This window comes from Xiphias gladius, chromosome 5 (genome assembly GCF_016859285.1).
Source record: "Xiphias gladius isolate SHS-SW01 ecotype Sanya breed wild chromosome 5, ASM1685928v1, whole genome shotgun sequence".
NCBI lineage: Eukaryota > Metazoa > Chordata > Actinopteri > Istiophoriformes > Xiphiidae > Xiphias > Xiphias gladius.
Genome location: NC_053404.1, coordinates 3790064 through 3809856, shown reverse-complemented (window position 1 = coordinate 3809856; position 19793 = coordinate 3790064). Strand labels below are relative to the sequence as shown.

General features: G+C 44.2%; 1 protein-coding gene across 4 annotated transcripts in view; it reads left to right on the top strand.

Moving 5' to 3' along the window:
• The window catches only part of arhgap12b (Rho GTPase activating protein 12b), a 58548-nt gene extending 54401 nt beyond the window's left edge, over positions 1–4147 (top strand). For all 4 annotated transcript variants that reach the window (XM_040126939.1, XM_040126936.1, XM_040126937.1 and 1 more), the window contains 4 exons: positions 277–354; positions 539–673; positions 875–980; positions 2477–4147. In XM_040126939.1, coding sequence (XP_039982873.1) covers positions 277–354; positions 539–673; positions 875–980; positions 2477–2651 — 494 coding nt within the window. In that variant the 3' untranslated portion in view covers positions 2652–4147. The remainder of the gene's footprint in view (positions 1–276; positions 355–538; positions 674–874; positions 981–2476) is intronic.
• The last annotated feature ends 15646 nt before the right edge of the window (positions 4148–19793 follow it).

Sequence of the window (19793 nt, the reverse complement as noted above, 5' to 3'; positions counted from 1 at the left end):
GCTAGATTGAAATTTCTGGCTAATTTGCTTAGTCTTTGCACATTTCCATATTTTTCACTTTTAAATTCTAAATATAGACCAGTGGTGCAGAACTCTGGTCCTTGCAGTGTGTTCAGTCTCCACCTTTTGACAGAAGACATGAGATGATGCAAGGCGACGCAAAGTGTCATTCACTTCAAAAATCATTCACCTTTTGTTGGTACTGTTTCTTTCATCGGAATGGCACGCCCTCTCATTTCCACTCACCACTTTTGTCCCTGAATCCATCTCCTGCAGGTCTCAATATTGACGGTTTGTACAGAGTGAGCGGGAACCTGGCAGTGATACAGAAGCTCCGCTTTGCTGTGAATCATGGTAGGACTCCAGCCTCCCTCTGTTCCAGTCCTGTCTGACCACCGCCAACCCAAAAAACTGTACAACCTCTAAACAGTATGTGATAAGATGGGCCAGCTGTCAGGGATGAGTTTTGTTGAGTTAAAACCTTGTCGTCTCTCTCTCTCTATCACCTCCTGTTGTTTGGCTTCTCTGCCTCCATCAGATGAGAAGGTGGAGCTGAATGACAGTAAGTGGGAAGACATCCACGTCACCACGGGCGCTCTCAAGATGTTCTTCAGGGAGCTTCCTGAGCCACTCTTCACATACGGGTCCTTCAATGACTTTGTTAATGCCATCAGTGAGTAACTCGATTCCCCGCTCTTCACTATGACGACGCATGACACAATTGAAATACTCATGGACCAATAAAGTGTTGAGCTCACTGCTTAAGTTAAAATCCCTTTTCACTGGGTGCATGTTTTTCCTCCCTATTTTGGCCACAAGATGGTGCTCTTCACATGCGTGTTCACTGACCCTGCTGCCTGTTTCTCTGCCTCAGAATGCTCAGACTACAAACAGCGAGTGAATTCAATCAAAGACATAATCAAGAAGTTGCCAAAACCCAACCACGATACAATGCAGAACCTCTTCAAGCACCTGCGGAGGTAAGAAGAGCGCAGGAGCCGCTCATCTCCTTAATTTACGCAATAATATCTTCTAGATATTAATAATATCTTCTAGATATTATATACATAAATGACTACTACTCAATAATGTCATTATTATGTCTGGTTACGTAATTTCTTTGGAAGTAATAAAGGCATGAGAAGACTTTCACTGAGACCGATATTCCTGTTAATTTTGAAATTTAAAACCTGTAGTCATACTGTGCGACTTCCTGTCGTGTATCGAACCTCGATACTTTTGAGCACAGACTCACAAGTGTACGTAGCATCAAATTGTAAATTGTAAATTCAAGGACCAAAACAGTAATGCAACGGTCCATACAGCAGATTTGATCCAGACACTTAATACATTTTTACATTTAACATCATTATGGACTCGCTCACCACACACTGTTGCTGCAGGCCGGTTACTACAAGTCCCTACAGCTTTTACCTGTGTCCATGTTACATTTGATTAAAAACGTATCCGTTTTGTAAAGGGTCTGGACAGGATGCTGTGCATAATCATTGTTTGCGATGCAAAATGACGCACTTTACATCCCCGTATAGAACAACTGAGTAGTCAAAACCTACAGATGACTGAGAATGGACACAGTTTAGCTCACAGTTAAAACTTTGCTTTGACATTGTGCAAACGCCTTTATTTACCTACAAAGTGACTAATCTGATTTGATAAGCTCACATTTGGATTTGCCTATGGGTGCCCCAGCTCCTAAGCACTTTCCCTGAGCACCCACGGAAATGGTGCCTCTTGCACTGCCTCTGGCTGCTCTTCCTCAACCACATGCCTGGCTGTTCAGGTTAACTCTTTAACCCTACAGTCACTTAAGTGAGTTTCATGTGCACTGATCACAAGTGGCACTGAGGATATCTTATTTATACTAACTCCTGTTTGACTCTCATGCCTAGCTTTCCCTCTTTGCGTTTACCTTTCCTCAGACTGATCAGCCTGTGGGCAGTCACAAACTACAGCCAGGTTTAACATGTATTCTTAGCCCACTGGAACCACTGGCAATATCATATGTTCTCAATGACATTTGCTAGGTTTCCAATTTGCATTTATATGGCACTGTGTTTGTTGTAATTCAGTACCTATGAAGTGGTGTTTCTTGAGGAAATTTATAGTGTGACATTCAGTGTATGGAGGTCTACGTATATCAGCAGGCGGATTTAATCTCCTTTTTTCTCCCTTCTATGAATACGGTATTGTTTTGTGCATCTGCATGCAAGGATGTAGATTCTATTTAAAAAGCCTATTATGCTCTTGCCTGGAGCGTTCAGTAGTGTTACAGAGTGTGTGTCGTGAGGCTTGCCTCAGCGCTCGATCGCAAGCCCTAAAGACGTGTTTAAATGGTGTAATGTTGTTTTTCTAGATGAAACCCTGAAGCTGCGCTGAAACCAAAGAGCTGTCAAACACATACACTCTCAGCTAAAGCCAATTATGACACGTTCCATCTCTAAATCTCCCCACCCAGGGTTATTGACCACGGAGAGGCCAACCGAATGACCACCCAGAGCGTGGCCATCGTGTTCGGACCCACGCTGCTCCGGCCGGAGACCGAGACGGGCAACATCGCGGTCCACATGGTCTACCAGAACCAGATAGTGGAGCTTATACTGCTCGAGTACGAGAGCATCTTCGGGAGGTAGAGCTGCCCGCTCAGAAGAGGATGCCAGGCTTTTCAAACACAGACTTCTTTTCCTTTATCCCCCTTTTCTTTGGCTGAACTGAAAAAATGCTGTGGACCAAGCAGTTGGAAGAAAATAATCAAATTTACATTCATTGACAGGAAAGGTTACGAAAGTGTTGCACTTACAGAAGTTTTGGAGATGAATTTAAAAGAGGTGTACAGATTTCACCCGCTTTTTCAGTTGCCAGTTCTGCTGCAAGTAGCGGTTTGGATGATGGACAGTTTTTTTTAAAGTGATGCCGTGGTGAAGTGTGGACGTCCGTGTGATTTGGTGGATTAGAATATTCAGGTGTTTGCATATACACTGGATTCCTGTGGCCAGTAAGTCAAACCGGAGCCGCGGGCAGCCGTAACATCTTGGTGGAATCCGGTGGGACTCGAGTGGCTCATGGCAGCAACATGCTGCTTCTGCGACCATTAAAAGCCGAATGGGCAGCCTCCTCACCTTGTTGAAGGAATGAGCTGAATCTGAACCGCATAAGTTTTCTGTGTCGTCGAGCTTTGTCTGTGATGTGTAAGCCCTCCGTGGTTTCGGGATCAGGTGGAAAATTAATCAGTATTATGTTAACGGACTGTTTTTTGGCACTTGGAATAACTGGAGTCACAGACTGTGGCCCCACAATCCTTACTTTGGTGACACCATCAACCCCGTCCCCTCACCCACCTCCTCCCCCTCTCGACCAGTGTTAACCATTAACCCCGTGACATGAGTGTCCCATGACTTGAATGACGGAGGACAAACCCTCCGTCTGTGTGTGTGAGTGAATTAACCTAAATGGAATAAAACCTGAGCAGAAGCATCCTCGTCTTGCCACTTTGTACAAACTGTGTGTCGTGCAGTCTAACTTGCTTTGGTAAAGTTTCCATTAAGCTGCCAGGGGTTGTTGTCTGTGCTCTTTTATGAACTACAGTGTTAGTGTCTACAGTGGCAGGAACCATAACCGAGATCATGGTGTTGCTGGAAAACAACAGAGGGGATTTCTGGGAACTGCTATGTTACCATTTCACATGAATTGTGTCTGACTCTCTTGGTGACCCCTCTCCTCACCTTTGCTAGTATTAAAGAGTATTTAGAGAAGGGAAATGGTAGTGAGAACATTTCAAAGATTGACGTCTGGGAGTGTATGGGTGTTAAAATGAAAAGAAGAACCTCTAAAAACCTTTCAGAGCATATGTACAGTGACAGAAAACTAGTTGTTAAAATGTGTTTTAGTGACTGAGGTGTGTATGATTTGGTGATGGTGAACCAGTGAAAGATGATTTTGATTTTGTAAATTTGAATTAAAACATGAGAATACACACATTGTGAAAAACAAAACACATGATCGACTGTTACTTTTGTTTGAAAGTGTATCTGGAGTGTTTGCGCATGGTCAGCTGCACATTTTGAATGTAATTTTCAGGCTAACTGCTGTTTGTGAAATTGCTATGTCTAATAAAAAAGACAAAAATAAATGTGAGACTCCTACACGTGTTCTCTTGGTGAATGTAAAGCTGAATGTTCCTGGTGACTGAGACGACAGAATGAACCCTGAGTCTGCTGCTTAACCTTCAATCTACTCTAAAGCTTCACCTTTCTCTCAGCGTTAATTACATAATTGAATCAAACTACTCAACGCTGATATCCTGGCTATTGAATTGTGTGATTAAGCTTTTCACATCTCAATCAAATATATTCCTACCTGTTAATCATGAAATGTATTGCAATATATTTCTGGAGATTTCTCAAATGCAGCACGTCTCCCACTCAGCTCCCATTAATCTGATTTTCTCTCTTCTTTGAAGGCGTTTTTGTCATTACGCCGCAGGTCAAACGTGGCTGCAGACCTGAGGGGTGTGGATTAATTGATGTCTAATTAGGTAATTGCCAAAGTGCCAGTTTTGATTAAGAAGCAGGAGGTGGAGCGAATGCTGAGAGGTTGCTTGCTGCAGGGCCACACTGTGCGAAAGATTACCTTCAGCTTCCGCTTTGTTTTCCTGCAGGTTGTGTGTGTGTGTGTGTGTGTGTGTGTGTGTGTGTGTGTGTGTGTGTGTGTGTGTGTGTGTGTGTGTGTGTGTGTGTGTGTGTGTGTGTGTGTGTGTGTGTGTGTGTGTGTGTGTGTGTGTGTGTGTGTGTGTTTCTATCTTTGTGGGGACCAGTTTGAGTTTTAAACCTTGGCAGCGAGGACATTTTAGGAAACTGAGGACATTTTGGTCGACCCTCACTTTCGGACACGGCTTCAAATGGCTGTTTGAGGTTTAAGACCTGGTTTCAGGGTTCAGGTTAGAATTAGGTTTAGGTCAGGGTTTTGCATAAGGGTTGGGGTTAGGTGTTTAGTTGGGGTGGTTGAGGAGAGGATAAGTGGCTAGGGAATGCATTTTGTCAATGAGTGTCACAATGGTAGAAGTACAAATACAGGTGTGTGTGTGTGTGTGTGTGTGTTTGTTTGTTTGTTTGTTTGTTTGTTTGTTCGGTGGTATCTAATGCGTCCTCTGCTTTTCGTCTCCCCTGAATCTGGCATCTATGTGGATGCCTGGAAGGGAAAAAAATAAGGGAGAAGTTAAGAATCATAACAATCAAAACATGATAAGCAAAAATTGAGACAAGTCAAAAAATCTAAGATGCCGATTTATGAGATACTAAGACATAATCAGATGGTGAACTAAAAGTTTACTTTTAAGTTCAAAATCATGATATTCAACATTTTGACTAAGTCAAAGTTTTGGCTTATCATGATTTCAGTATCCCATAATTTTGGTTTAAAAGAATTATAATTTTGATTCAGACCTAGTTTCTCAGAATTCTGACTTCTCATATTTTGTACTTTTAATTATTTGAACCTGAAAAGTCATATATATATTTTACCAAATGAAGGTCTCAGGACTGAAATGTCAGCAATAAAATGGGTAGAAACGATGAACATTGTGTGGGATTCATTTCTCTGCAGTTGAGTTTTTGACACTACGCGTCTGAAGTCCACAAGACTTTAATAACTTCTGCGCAAACCGGTTCTATTTGCCGTGAGTGTGTCATGGTTGCTGTCAGCTTGTGTCATCAATACGCTCTGACAAAGAAAAGAGAGAGCTCTCCTGCTGCAACACCTCAGGAAACTGATTAAAAACCAATAATTCATGTCACAATGAAAACCTATTCATTCAATAATTAAACCCTTAAAGCCAAATAATTGTCCAAAATACTTCATTTCTTTGTCTGATTTGTTTTAATGTAGGCATTTTAACTCTTCCACAGATTTTAAGATTTCCATCTCCCTAATATGTGAAGGTAAATGGAATTTTGTTTTTGGTGCTCACAGCAAAAAATGAACCGCAGAAACAATGTCCCTGTTACTCTGGATAATGCACAAAATCGTTTTCGTTCGAACTGCAAATTGAAGTTTCTAATCGGAGATGTAGTCTGTTCAGTTAGAACTAACTGATATCAAACCTGGCACAGTTTATTGACCATGTTAATGTAATGGTTTAATTTAGGAATGAAGCTATTTCAGTGAACACGTGGAGCCCTGCACACGTCCTGCGCTCCCTCTTTCCGCATGATCAATCTCTATCTGAGCAACTGGAAGATCTCGTCAAAGGAAGCCATGGTTTTGTCTTGACCTGCCTGATGCAGGTCTGGGGACATTAATAAAGAGGGAACTGTACTGTACAAGGTTTGGATGATTCTTTGGTTTCTCTACTTTCTACAAGAGGTTTTGATCATACGCACCTGTCAATAACACTTTATCGTGGGGGTTTTGCACATTAAAACACCAAATTTGGACCTAGTAACTCGTAAATCACTCGCCCATGACTATTTACTTTTGTCATCCTACTTTAACTTTTTTTTTTTTCCCTCTTTCAAGCAATAATGGGCTTCCAAAGAAGTACGTTGTCTGAGAAGTCAAAGTGGATTCACCAGGTTTGTTTTATGTGTATTTACAAAACCACTCCTCTTTTAAGTCCAGTTTAACCCCCTCCTCTCTCTTGCTTACGTGTTAATCTATTGTAACAGGTTGGACTTCTACCTCAGCCCTGGCTCTGTTTTGATTGGACGGACCACCTTGGATTCAAGAAATGTGTTGGGGGTAGGCAGTACTGAATCATGTACCCTGTTGGAAACCACAGGCCGTTAAAACTGAGACGCGGAGCGGAGGGCCCCCAGAATTTCCAAATGAGAAAACAATTAGATCATTTCTATAATTCATGGGTGCGACCGCAGCACAGGCCCGGAGAGGTTTGAGTGTTTGAAGTGCACCATATGCTCGCAGTGGTTTTCAGGCCCGATCTGCTCAGCGCTGGCCCAGCCCGCTCCGTGGAGGCTGAGGTGTGGGCAGGTAATGTGAACAAGCCATTATGGAGCATAAAAGATTTATGGATCTTCAGTGCTTCCCCCCACTTCATTTGCAGGTGGGCTGTTGGCAAAGTGGCTGGATGAGGACCAGAAATGTTGGGAGGTTTTGCAGCTCTGTTGTAAAGACCTCTGTACTTTATCCACTGCTTTTTACTCATAGCTCAGTGAGCAAATGGCTGCTAAAGCAAAGGCTGCTGTTAGTTTGACATTATAAAAGGAATTATAATGCAGAACAGCATTTTATAAGACACTTTGAAAAGATCAAAACTTAGGCATCAGATCCCATGATGGCAAAAGTGTCAGCAAACAGTCGCTGATTTACACATTCAGCAGTTACACAGCAACATTGGTATCAACTTTAGCTGCTAAAATGCTCCGCTATGTTTACATGTGCTTTCCGCTTTTATCTTTCACAATACACACGGTCATTTGATTGAGCCTTGGTGCCGCTTTTAAATGGAATCAACTCTGATTTCTATTTAGTTGAAATTTGAATTAGAGTATATACAACCTGATATTTCTTCACCCCTGAATTGTCTTGCGTTTGTCTGAGATGCTGATACGGCTACACGCGATATTTCATTCGACATATTAACCGCTTTTACAGCCTAATACACAGCAACAGCAGCAACAGCCCCACCCAACCTCCCATGTAACCAGCTGGCCTGCGTCTAGCCCACCGACATTAGCCCGTCTGCTGGCCAACGATGTCGGGGCCGTAGCAGAGCACTGACCCTCCGTTGTTGGTCTCCAATGGCAACTGGGCCCCACCGCTGGCCCTCAATCCCTTAGCAGGGCTGATGTGCCAATATCATATTGGGGTGGCTACAGAAATCTTGGAAACACGCATCTCAAAACGTGGACAAATAAAACCAAAACAATCTGCATCTCTACCTACCACAAGGCTTAAGTGAGAAAACTTTTTTTTTCTTTTTTGTCATTTGGGGGGAACTGCCTCTTTAAAACTGAATCTAACAACATCAGATATTTTACAGGCTTCCATGTGTTTCAGCAAACACATGGAAGCCTGCTAGCGTCCTGCACTCCTCCGTCTGCATGATCAAAGACCGCGTGAACACTTACAAGCATAACGTCATGTGCAAGAAGACGAACTGGTTCCTGTTGCAGAAATAACGAATTTTCCCGCGCGCTTCGATTCAAAGCCATCCTTTTCTCCAAACGTGCTGTCAGAGCTGCGGCGCACGGCAGACGGGCTGCGTGACAGGCTGTGTTCGCACATGCATGGCAATGCTAAGTAAGCGTGTAAGTATTCCAAATGTCAGCCCAGCTCGTCGTTGCTATTAATGAGCTTCAGGCGGCAGGAGTGGATCGTTTTCCATGGAAATTCAATGCATTTTAAATAGCAGTGGATCAACATTCCAGGCCAGGATTTACATAAGGTAATTGCAGGATGCTGAAAGTACCTTCTAGCTGGCAGTGGATTTTTTTTTTTTTTTTTACCTCCTTACCTTCAGTAATACAATCAAGTCCATTAAGTAGGCAATAAATACAAGACAGGACTGTATCAGTGCCCCATGACAGATAAAGGCCCCTCTCCAGAATAGCTATTTATTTACCCTTGGACACACACACCTCTATAGCCTGAGCCAGCGTCCTTTCCCTCTTCACCTGCTACAGAGGAATTGACATCCTCACACACATATATATATTTATGTATTTTCTCCTGCTGTGATCGAGTGTTGAAATGATTTGGATGTTGGAGAGGGAGAATTGAGATGAGGCCCCTCGTTACACCTCTCCGAGGTCTACCTGCAGCAGCTGCTATGGGGGTCTTGGGAAATTAACTGTAGATGGAGAGTGAGAAAAACCAAGACAATAGTGCCATGCTGTACCTATGCAGTGGTGGAGTGGGACTTCTATCAACTGAACACTCTTACTGTTGCTAGAAAAAAAAGCAAAAGAAAACATCAACATAAAGAACTTTGGCTTTGTTAACTGGTGGTTATAACATCTCCCCCCCCGGCTGGAATATTAACATCAAATAAACTTTTCTGTGAAGGGAGTACCATGTGCCATAGGTGGTAGTTAGCCTCTGTAGGTCTCTGACACAGCGTATTCAGCAGCTCATTGGTTGACTGCCCCCCCCCGAGACACTATGATTGGTTAGTGGCGTCTATGGGGTTTTTTTTGTTTTTTTTCCCGGGCCTTTACAGTGATGATCGCACTAAGAAAGTGAATCTCTTTTACTTCAGACTGATGGAGGAATAAACGGCAAAAAGAGAGAATTCTTGTTTGGAAATAAGAGCAGCAGCAAAGTGATCTTCCAACCTGGATGGAGATGTGAGGCTGAGGTTGGCCATGATACGAAATGACAGTAAGACAGGAAGAACTAGGTGCTCTGATTAATATGAAAAGGGGGGTGTCTGTGTTTTTTTTTCTCTCTGTCTCATTAACACTGTTGGCTCCAGAATCTGTTAGCTGACAGTACATGTATTCCCCCGGTGGAGCCCTTCTCCACTGAGGCTGTAATTAGGACATTTCATCCGCAGCCTTTTCACAGCTGTCTGATTGGAGGAAAGGCCCTGCGTAATTACAGAGGCCCTGGGTCCCGATGCTGCCAAGAGGGATCCTAAACAAATCACAAACAAGAAATTTAATTACAGGATCAACAGCCACACATGCGGACGTCTACACTTGATCAGAAAATTCCTGATCGGGAGCACTTCGGCTACTGATTTGAAATCCAGTGGAAGTTTTCTTTCTCTCACCGCAGGTAAACCTTTCAGAGGGAGGGCCGGACTACTTTGCCAGCTCTCTCATAAGCTCATTTGATTTGCTCCCGTGCCAACGTCTTACTTAATTAGCCTGCACATTTTTACGGGCATAAATCGCTTTTACATCACTGCCAACGGAGCGCACCGCAAAGTGGGTCGATCATATATTATGTTGATCCTCCTTGGAGCAGTTAAAGCCATACATTACATTTGAATTTGTCGAAGAGCTGAGGGCCCCTGGCATAATTCTTCTTTGTTGTGCTGTCAGCGTTAATCTCTCCCCAGGGGTCTCGGCATCAGCTCTTGCTTTCTCTCTCGTCGCTGCCCCCAGATTGGATGAGTAAAGGGACGCAGGGACTGAGCCGAGCCAGGAGGGCACCCACACATCTCCCGATCACCCCACCGCCCCTCCCAACATGTGAACCTGCCTCCCGCCTCAACTCGGAGCGTTTTGTGACGTAGATGACACATACTGGAAAGATTGGGAAAATTTGCCGGCACTGTCAGAATCACGTCTTTTTCTTGCTGCTTTTAAAACCTTTTACCTCAAAGACTCTTCACAAGCTTGTGTACATGCAGGATACAAGATCGAAAAAACTTTAGAGCTGCACTGATCAATATTTTTACATATACACCATAGATCAAATTACTATGTGTTATGTGAAAGGTGTCGCTTGCAGTGACAAACCCACAGTTCCTCTCAGCTCTATGGCTCTTTCAGCTCATGGTTTGTTTTTTTTTAACGGTCCTCAACTGTTCTCAGCAAAAACAGCTCAGATAAACTTACGCGTACATGACCTGCTGAGCACCGAAAGCAGAGAGACACACTAAGTGACAAGCTGTTAAAAAAAAAATGCAACATTTAGCAGCTAGAGAGCCTGATATTTTTCTTAGTAGTTAGTGGAGACCAAAACAGAGCTAAAAGGAGAGTGAGTCATTCATCACGCGGCCATAAACCCCAACTCCAAATGAATGCTAACGTTGCTCTGGATGGGTGCAGCTTTTGCTGGGTGTGTAAACAGGCAACCGTTAACATGTTCAGTAAATTAGGTCGTTGTGCTGCCCCCAAGTGGCCTGAAAACAAAAAAAGAATGCAGGTTAATAACTGCTACAAAAGGGCCATTAGAAGCTCTCAATTTGAAGGATGTACAGGTGTCCATGCAGTCTCCTCCTTCCTCCCAAATCCACACCATACACTCTAGGAATGCACCTTGCCGTACCAGGAAATGGCACAAGAACTTCGGAAGGCTGCTGCTCTTGTCAAATTTGGACAGTACACAGAGAGAAAGCAAGATTTAATGGCTCATTGAATACTTCGTTTTCATTTTCTTGGAGCTGGAGTATCACTCACTCACAGTTTTAATTTATTTATTTATTTTTCATTGTGCGCATTGCATTGTGGAACAATAGTGGCCATCGACAGCATATTAAAATGCCAGGCGAGTTTTCTTCAGTGTTTGTGTATACCTGAGGCTCTGCCTGAAGGTTTCTGGAACTGACACAAATCTTCTTTTTGACATAGCTTTTCCTACAAGTGCTCATAGTGTGTTGTGTTTTAAGAAATGATTGTCATTATTTTTTATATGTAGCAGTTTGTGTTGCATTTTATGCTTTAATTGTGATATAATAAAGTTTATTATTATTATTATTGATAACAATAATAATAAGTCACTTTTCCATTACTCAAAACCCAAACTCAAGGTCCACTTGAAAGCTTTTTCAGAGCTTTTAACAGCGTCACACAGTCAACGATGGGGGTCAAGGTTGGCCTTTGACCTTTTCCTCAGCTCTCGTTTTTATAAATCTTTCGAAACTTTGATCCGCTTTTGTTTCAGATTACACATTCGTGTCTCCATGCAAACCTCCCCATGGCACTGAATCATCAGGATTTCCTGCAGAAGAGGAACCTTCCAGTGTAGTTTTACATGTCCATCCTTCTCTTTGCTGTGTCTCTTCTCTCCCACTAGGGTGTAGTGAAAAACATGGATTCCCGGACGCATACCTGCTCCAGGCTGCGCTGTTCATTCTCCTTGGATTAGCTTCCCCAAAACGCCCCCCCTCCCAATCTTCCTCCCCCTCTCTCACCTCCGCACAGAGAAGGAAAAACAACTAGAGACACTTGGCTCTTTGGCACATGGCAAATCTGCTCTGAGTGAGTTTGTAAACAGACACAGACACACACACACACACACACACACACACACACACACACACACACACACACACACACACACACACACACACACACAAAATCAAGCTTTTGCCACTGTTCCTCTCTAGCATGGATGTCATCCATATTGATGCTAGGTGATTCATGTGCTGCCAGCCTCTTTGTTTTATCTTTTTTTTTTCTCGCCTCCTTGCCCTCTTTTACCCAGGCAAAGCTTTCTGGGGATCGGGGGGGTGATTAAGGCGAGGAGAGAGGGAGGAGTGGTCGACCGAGGACCCCAGGGTGGTGGGGGTGGAGGCGGGCAGGTTTGTAGCCCCGGTCCCCTTGGTGATGAGGTGGAGCCTAATTGATTTGTCAATGTGGAGCCATCTGGCACAGAGAGATGGGGCTCCAACCTGCCCTCCTTCCTGAGTTGTGGGGGGGGGAATAGGGGAGACAGGTTGGATTACAGACTCGTGACACACGGGCACTCCGTGGGATTTTATATCTCTTTCTTAATTTCTTCACTCACTCACTCACCTTTGTTAAGGACAAAGTGTGTCTTCCTCTGCTTCTTACGCTGGATGTGTGGATCACTTCCATACCGTCCCCCGAGGTGCACAGTGCCTCCCAGCACACACCCAGTAAACGATGACGGTGACAGAAGGCACGACAGAGCGCGGAGGCGTGGACCGCCAGCCAGGCTGGAAACACACACATCTCTTAGCCGGCACACGGGGGCTCTGGCAGGGATCAAGAGGTCAGGGGTGCTGATGGACGCCAGCAGAGAAACGAGGCCGTCGGTGTCTTAATGAAAAGAGCTTGAGGAAATGGGGACAGACAGAGACAGAAGGAGAGAATGGATACTGCCCGGACTGATTAGGAATCCTCCTCATCATCTTGTTTTACCCCCCCCCCCTTCATTTCCCTCTATCGCTCTTCCTCTGACAGGGAGCCTCATTTTTAGGGTCATTTTAAAGGTTATGATAAGCACAGCAAATGAAAGCGTGTCTGTATGATCGATAATGATAGGAATTAGCTTTTGTTTTTATATCGACCGAACATATCTCTACTGACGTGAAAACCTCAGAACTGACACTTTTTACTTCAGTTTAAGGAGCAATAGTGAGACGAGCCACTGCGGCATCCCTGGAGCAAGGCGATGATTTCCTCCAAGTAAGATTTGAACGGGTTTTTCAGGATGTTACGCATTACTGGGAACTGTCACATTGTTTCTAAAATAAACACTATAAAAATGCAATGACTCAAGTTGCCCGGGATGAGGGAGCCAGTGTAGCCAAAGCTGAAATTGCTTGAAAGCACTGACTGACGTGCCACCTACAGAACAGGCACTGAAAGCTTGATGTAGATTGAAAATACAATCTCTTTAATCTGAAAAATGGAGCTTTAAGCTGCACAAATCTATAATTTTATATTAACATTGGGTCAAATGACTATATCTAATGTGCGTGAGATCACACCGAGTGATGAACCAACATCCTTATGACTAAACTCTGAAGTTCCCCTAAACTCTGTGGAGAATTTTAGCATCTTTTAGCTCTTTGGAAAGCTCTGATAAAACCACCATACACTACCTGCCCGACACCAAACGACAGACAGACAAAGTTAGCAGTTTGTATATATTGATATAAGTCATATTATTTTGCCTGCCAAGGAGTCTCAGTGTGATTTGGCGAGATAGCATCGGTCTTACATCCTGCGCGGGATAAAATTCACAATGTGGAATAAGAGGAAAATAGTTAGTTCCAACAAGTAATAATTATTCTGAACTATAATCATGAAAATATTATTTCATTATCATCATCTTAGGAGCGAATTGCTCCAGGCCATCCAGCAATTCAGTGCAAAATTCATGCCAAAAACTCTGATTCTTTGCGTGTTCTCCCTCAGACGCAAGAATCATGGCACCCTCGACGTGTAAGAAATCGCTTGGGAAGAAAGAAATTACCACTCAGACCTTGTGCTCTCCTGCATCACTGTGTGAATACAATGAATGACACACAACCAATTACGTCTGTAGTTTATAAGGGGTGTTTCGACCTCCCCGCTGGCTCCAACCACCAGTCACTCTATTTAGTTCATCTATTATGTGAAAAAATTCCACCATCTTTCAGCGAGAGATTATCACCAAACTAAAAACCTACTGTGGCTTGTGCTTTGTTGCAGGGCATTCATCCAGAAGTGATGATATAAAATTAGCACAAACAAGACTTCCTTTCTTAGTTTCTGTCTCCATTCGGCAAATAGAGACTCCTTTCATTGTTTGCACTTTTCACACTGTTATGTAAAATGCTCTGGAGCCTCTAGGGCTTGTGTCTTAGACACAACAGCAGCTCGGTCGGGCCGTGAGTCTCTGCTGTTAGCAGAGGGGAGGAAGACCAAAACTGTTCATAATCGCTGGATTCAAAACAACAGGTGCTGTCCAAGTCTCTAAGCCCAATTAACTGGTGGAGAAGCCCGGAAACCACAGAACTGAGGGTGAAATGTGTGTGAGGACGGGGAGAGGAGTGAATGGACAAAGGCTGTGAGGGAGTGATCCGGCTGTGTGATGAGTAAATGGAGGAGAGAAGCTCAGGTGTTGGTGGAAAAGAGATGTGACGACCAAGGCTGCTAAAGCACAGAACACCTCTTCTAACCTGTTCACAATCCCATGAAACACGCACACGCACAAGCTCACCGACATCTCCCAGCGGAGTCACACACAGGCCAAGGTTAAAGGTCATCGCTACCGAGGCATGTACAGCTGGGTAGGAGCCAGAGGTCGAGCACAGTGGGACGGAAACACTGGACACGTTCCTTATAAGAACAATGAATGAGGGGTGAAGAAATGGAGGAAAGAGAGAGCCAGAAAGAGAACCTCTCTGCGGCGCGGCAACCTGACATCAGGGGGGGTCAGAGCTGGTTTATCTGAGTGAATCACAGCCCTGAACCACATCTGTACTTTTTCTCTCCTGCTGCTGTACATTGTCAAACATGCCACCGCAGCAAGGATTTACTGAGGCCGTAAGTCTGCGTGGCCAAGACCTGAACATTTTCCGAAAATGTATCCTTTGTCATTCAGCAATGGTTTGTCCTGGAGTTTTTGATCTGATCGTCTAAAAGCTGGTTTTCGAAATGTGCGCTCTGCTGGAGGAAAAAAAGCCTGGCGGTCGTTCACGACAATCCATCCAGTAGTTACTGTAAGATATTTCCGTCCAGAGTGAAGTAGTGGCCCAAACGAATGACCAACACTGAGAGCTCTGCCGCTAGCGTTGTTAAAACAGTTGGATGGAAGGTTTAAAGCCCATTATTAGAACAACCGCCAGCCCGTCCAACCACACTTACCGGAGCTTGAAAACGAAGCTTCAGAAACCTGCAGCTGACGTCAGCGTGTTTTTCCCACCACAGGAATTATCCCTCTGCTAGGATACATGTAAAGAGGCCTATCAAAATACTTAGTTTGGTGGCATCCTTAACGCTGACAAGCTGTTGCTGTTGTGTTGTTTCTGTTCTGCCATGGCAACCATGGCTGCTGCTCCTCCTACAATCCAGCTGCTGCTGCAGGAGACATGAAACACGTCATATCCTGTGTGTCGGAGCGTTTTTCCTAAGAATGACCTGTCCGACCCTGGCGGCTTAAGATGTGTCACTCGCTTCCAAAGACATTGGTTAGTGTACGTCACCAAGGCAGTGAGATATACAGTGCTCCTTGTAGCATACAGACCCTGTAAGGACAAAAAGGTGAACATTTAAGGGAGTGTAAAGAGATGTCACGCCTTTTTATGGGCTTATCCACTGACCTCCGCCAGCCAATCAGGTGGCTACTTCGGAGACGACACTTGAAGGCCCAGGCCTCTCCGAGGAGGACAGGACAATGGGATTACACAGCACACACGCACAAACACACACGCGCGCTTTCCTGAGTGTGTGGGAGGACCAAAGCACGCCAGAGTAGGTAGTCAGGTGGAGGTATGTTACTTACAGTGTAGTGCAGTGTGTGCGTGTGTGTGTGTGTGTGTGTGTGTGTGTGTGTGTGTGTGTGTGTGTGTGTGTACAGGCAGGTGGGTGGTAGCTTTTCAAAGAGCAGACGATTTTAATTGAATTTTGTGCAGCTCCTTGTTATTCCAGTCATGACTGAGAGCTGCTCGATGTTGTCCCAGCAGTGTGGGAGGGCCGGCCATACCTGCAAACACTGGCTGGCTGGCTGGCACTTTGTGCGAGTATATTTGTGTGTGTGTGTGTGTGTGTGTGTGTGTGTGTGTGTGTGTGTGTGTGTGTGTGTGTGTGTGTGTGTGTGTGTTTGAGAGAGAGTGTAGAGTCAGGGGTTGTGAAGTGATTGCGGTTGAGCTGGTGTTTTTCCAGCGCAACTTGAGTTCTAATGTGGTAATGAGGAAGGGAAGTGGTGAAAGTCAGCCCTGAACCTTACCCTGAAAAGAAAGCATGAGACTGCCAGAACATTAATACTAAATATATGTCAGTGTTTGTGTGTGTGTGTGAGCGAGAGAGAGAACATGAGACATCTGAGAATCGGTGAATGTAAAGCTATTACCTCATTGTCCTTATTACAAAGCAACACAAACTGCACAAAAGACAAGAAAATAACACAGTTACTAACACACATTCAGTTCAGTAATAGAGAAGATATGCTGTCTAATAAAATGAATAGAGTCTCTAAGCAATTACAGGCTTAAATGATGATGCATAAATTTAATTTATAGATAGATTTCACCAGGGCTTATCTCTGAGAAACACTGTAATAGGATTCAGGTTGAAGTCAAGAAAACAAAGATGCGTGGACAGGGCTGTGCGTGTATGTGTGTGTGTGTGTGTGTGTGTGTGTGTGTGTGTGTGTGTGTGTGTAGGAACAGTGAAGCTTTATTTCGTGATTAAGGTGATTGGTAAAAGGTGACTAGGATTCAGGATAATCACTCCCCGCTGAACAAGGACACCTAGAACCTTGTTGGATCTCCACACGGTTAACGATTGGTCTCATACTGTAGCTGAAGGGTAATTCCCCGGGGAGATGGTTAAGGTACAAGCTAAATACAGCACAATGACAATCCAATCAACCCTTTGCTCCACGCACACAGATGTTCTCACTGCCCTACTCTATTAGTGACCCCGTCGTCCTTTGACCGCTGCCAGTAGACACACACTTGTGTTTTGTGCACATGTGCACGTGTTGCAGATTGTCTCTTAAAATCAAGGGGAAACGGGATGAGGAAAGGCAAGAAGACACCGTTCATAAGTGACAGAAGCCTACGGATCTGAAAAGGCATGACTGGGTGAAATTTTAGTGGAAATACCCTAAAGCAAGCCACATGGGTAATAGATGCATACTTGAACGCCGGACATAGAGAGAAATAGGATTGATTTCAAAACGGACTAAAGTCCGCTGCTTCCCCAGGACTTACAGACTCATTCTTATTTCTTCTCATATACAAATGATAGTGCTGAACATATTGTAAGCCGTGTGTCATCATTTTTACGGTCGCTTCAGCTCACGTCTCACAACCGAGTTGAAATCACTTGCCCTTTGGTTGCCGTGCAGATGTTGCAATGTGTTGAATATCTGTCGCTATGGCCTGAGCTGGTGTTTACAGCAAGGCTGCAGAATGTGGTCCCGCACGCCAGCTTACTGTATTTTTACACAACCACATCATCTGTATTTACAGGAAAACAGCATATTCAATAAATTGCATTGGACGTTTTCAAAAGTCATTCTTATTCTACGTTATTTCAAACACCGACTTCTGCATTAATTGCAATGTTTTTCCTCGTTGCTATTTGTGTCGTCTAGAGGGACTGATGTTTTGATGAGGACCGGTGATTGTTACATCATTTTATATTATTGTACACACTTTGATGAAGCCAAATGTATTGCTCTGAGTGTCCGACCAGTATGTGGACTTTGCTATAATACACTCAGATTATTGAATGCTCATGAGAAGCGTAGGCCCAAGTCACACTACGCATGGTGTTTAAACATCCATGTAAAACAAACAGACACTGGAAGTTTTGATTGCGAATTGAATGTGTAATTGTCTCTTTGACAGGTGTATTGGTCTGTATAGACCACAAATATATTTAGAGCGTTTTTCTGTGTCTCATAGTTCATATACTGCAGGTGCATAAATTGATTTTCAGTTATGTGTGAGCTTGTGCTGACCGGTGTGTTAAAAATGGAGCTCTGAAACACCAATTTTTCACATGAAGTGGCATATTAACCTGCCCCTTCACACATATGCGCACAGTGACACACACACGCGCACACTGTCTCAGTGTGGGTTCTGCTATTTAGCGGCTGAGTAAATGAACATGATATTTAAGTGACTGCTATTTCCTGAGCACAAGCTTTTCTTTCCTCCTCCTCCTCCTCCTCCTGCCGGCTTTTCTCTAAATTTCCCCGGGGAGCTTCAGCCCCCTGGGTTTGGCTTGGTGTCAGAGTCCCAGCAGCCATGATACTTCATCAGGCTTTTGCACAATTATTGGCAAGAGCACTCCATATCCTCTTAGCAGTTATAGCTTTTCAATTTTCCTTTGAAATGCTGAGCCCAGCAGAACATATGGCAATATCTTGGCTTTAAGTCCCGGATTGGACCAAAAGCCTGTAAAACAGCTCTGCATCCTGAACAGGCAGCCACAGGCTACACACTGTTTGACCTTTCTACAGTTTCAGAGTGTGCCTCGGCGCTGCCGCGACCACTGCTAAAGACATTTATAACAGGCACGGTTGGATGCAGTAATGTTACGGTGTGAGCCGTCCCGCGCAGCATTATTCCAACACCTACACATCCCCCCCCCCCCCCCCCGCTCTGGTAAGCAGAGTGAATCATCTGGGAAGACAAGAACAAAAAAAGAGATGGGGAGACTATCAAATACATTCCCCAAGTATTGTATCATTTTCAGCTCCTCAACAGACTATGGATTTTTAGTCCATTCCATTACTAATTCATGCTGGTGGAGGGGCCGGGGCTGGGGAGGCAGGTGGAGGGTCGACCCTTCCAGAAACCTAAGCTGGATCAATAGGGTTGACCTTGGACTGGGCTGCTACCAGGCAGCTCGGACAGAAAGGGGTGTTCAGACTGATCACTGAGGGGTATATGCACGTCTTTTGTTCATATATCCATGTGATGCAGTTCAGTTTTAAGGAGCAGCGTGACATTTTGGGAAAATACGCTTCCATGCTTTCTTAACGAGAAATAGAAGAGAAGGTGAGCCCTCTCAGAATGCGAGAATATGCTAAACAAGAAGCCGCAGCCAGCAGCTGGTCAGCTCCCTGCCCGAATCTCCAGTTTCTGATGACACTGATGGAAATGTGTGCGAGCTTATAATCAGAGGTGGAGTTGTACTTGGGCCACATTATATTGAGAGGGGTTTCTAAGTTCTCGTTTCTAATATTCTATTTACAAACATGCAGGGGGCCAGAATATTAGAAACACCTCCGAATATGATGCACTCCTGTCCAGCACCACCATGACCTGCTAGAGCCTACCGTTGAAATAACAACTCTATGACAGCCTCAACAAAACAAACCAAAACGAAAAAAGAAGTGCCCTGAACATTATAGATAGAGAGACTTAGAAAAGTCAACTTTATGGCACAACAGTACTGGATTGCATGAGACTGTACAGGTGCACCTAATAAAGGCCACTGAATGTATGTGTTATATGGGCTATGCACCAACACATATCTATTCCTAGTTCTTCGTACGTCAAAGACATCTAGAGCATGTTCTAGCAGCGGCATTGCTTATGTTTCGAGTCAGTTACAGACCCTTTGGAGGTCTTGACTATCACTGCCACTGTTAACGCCAATCACAGAGTAGTGTAAAGTAAAATGTAAATGATATTTTCTGTAGCAGACTTCTAGGACATGTCATCATTTCAG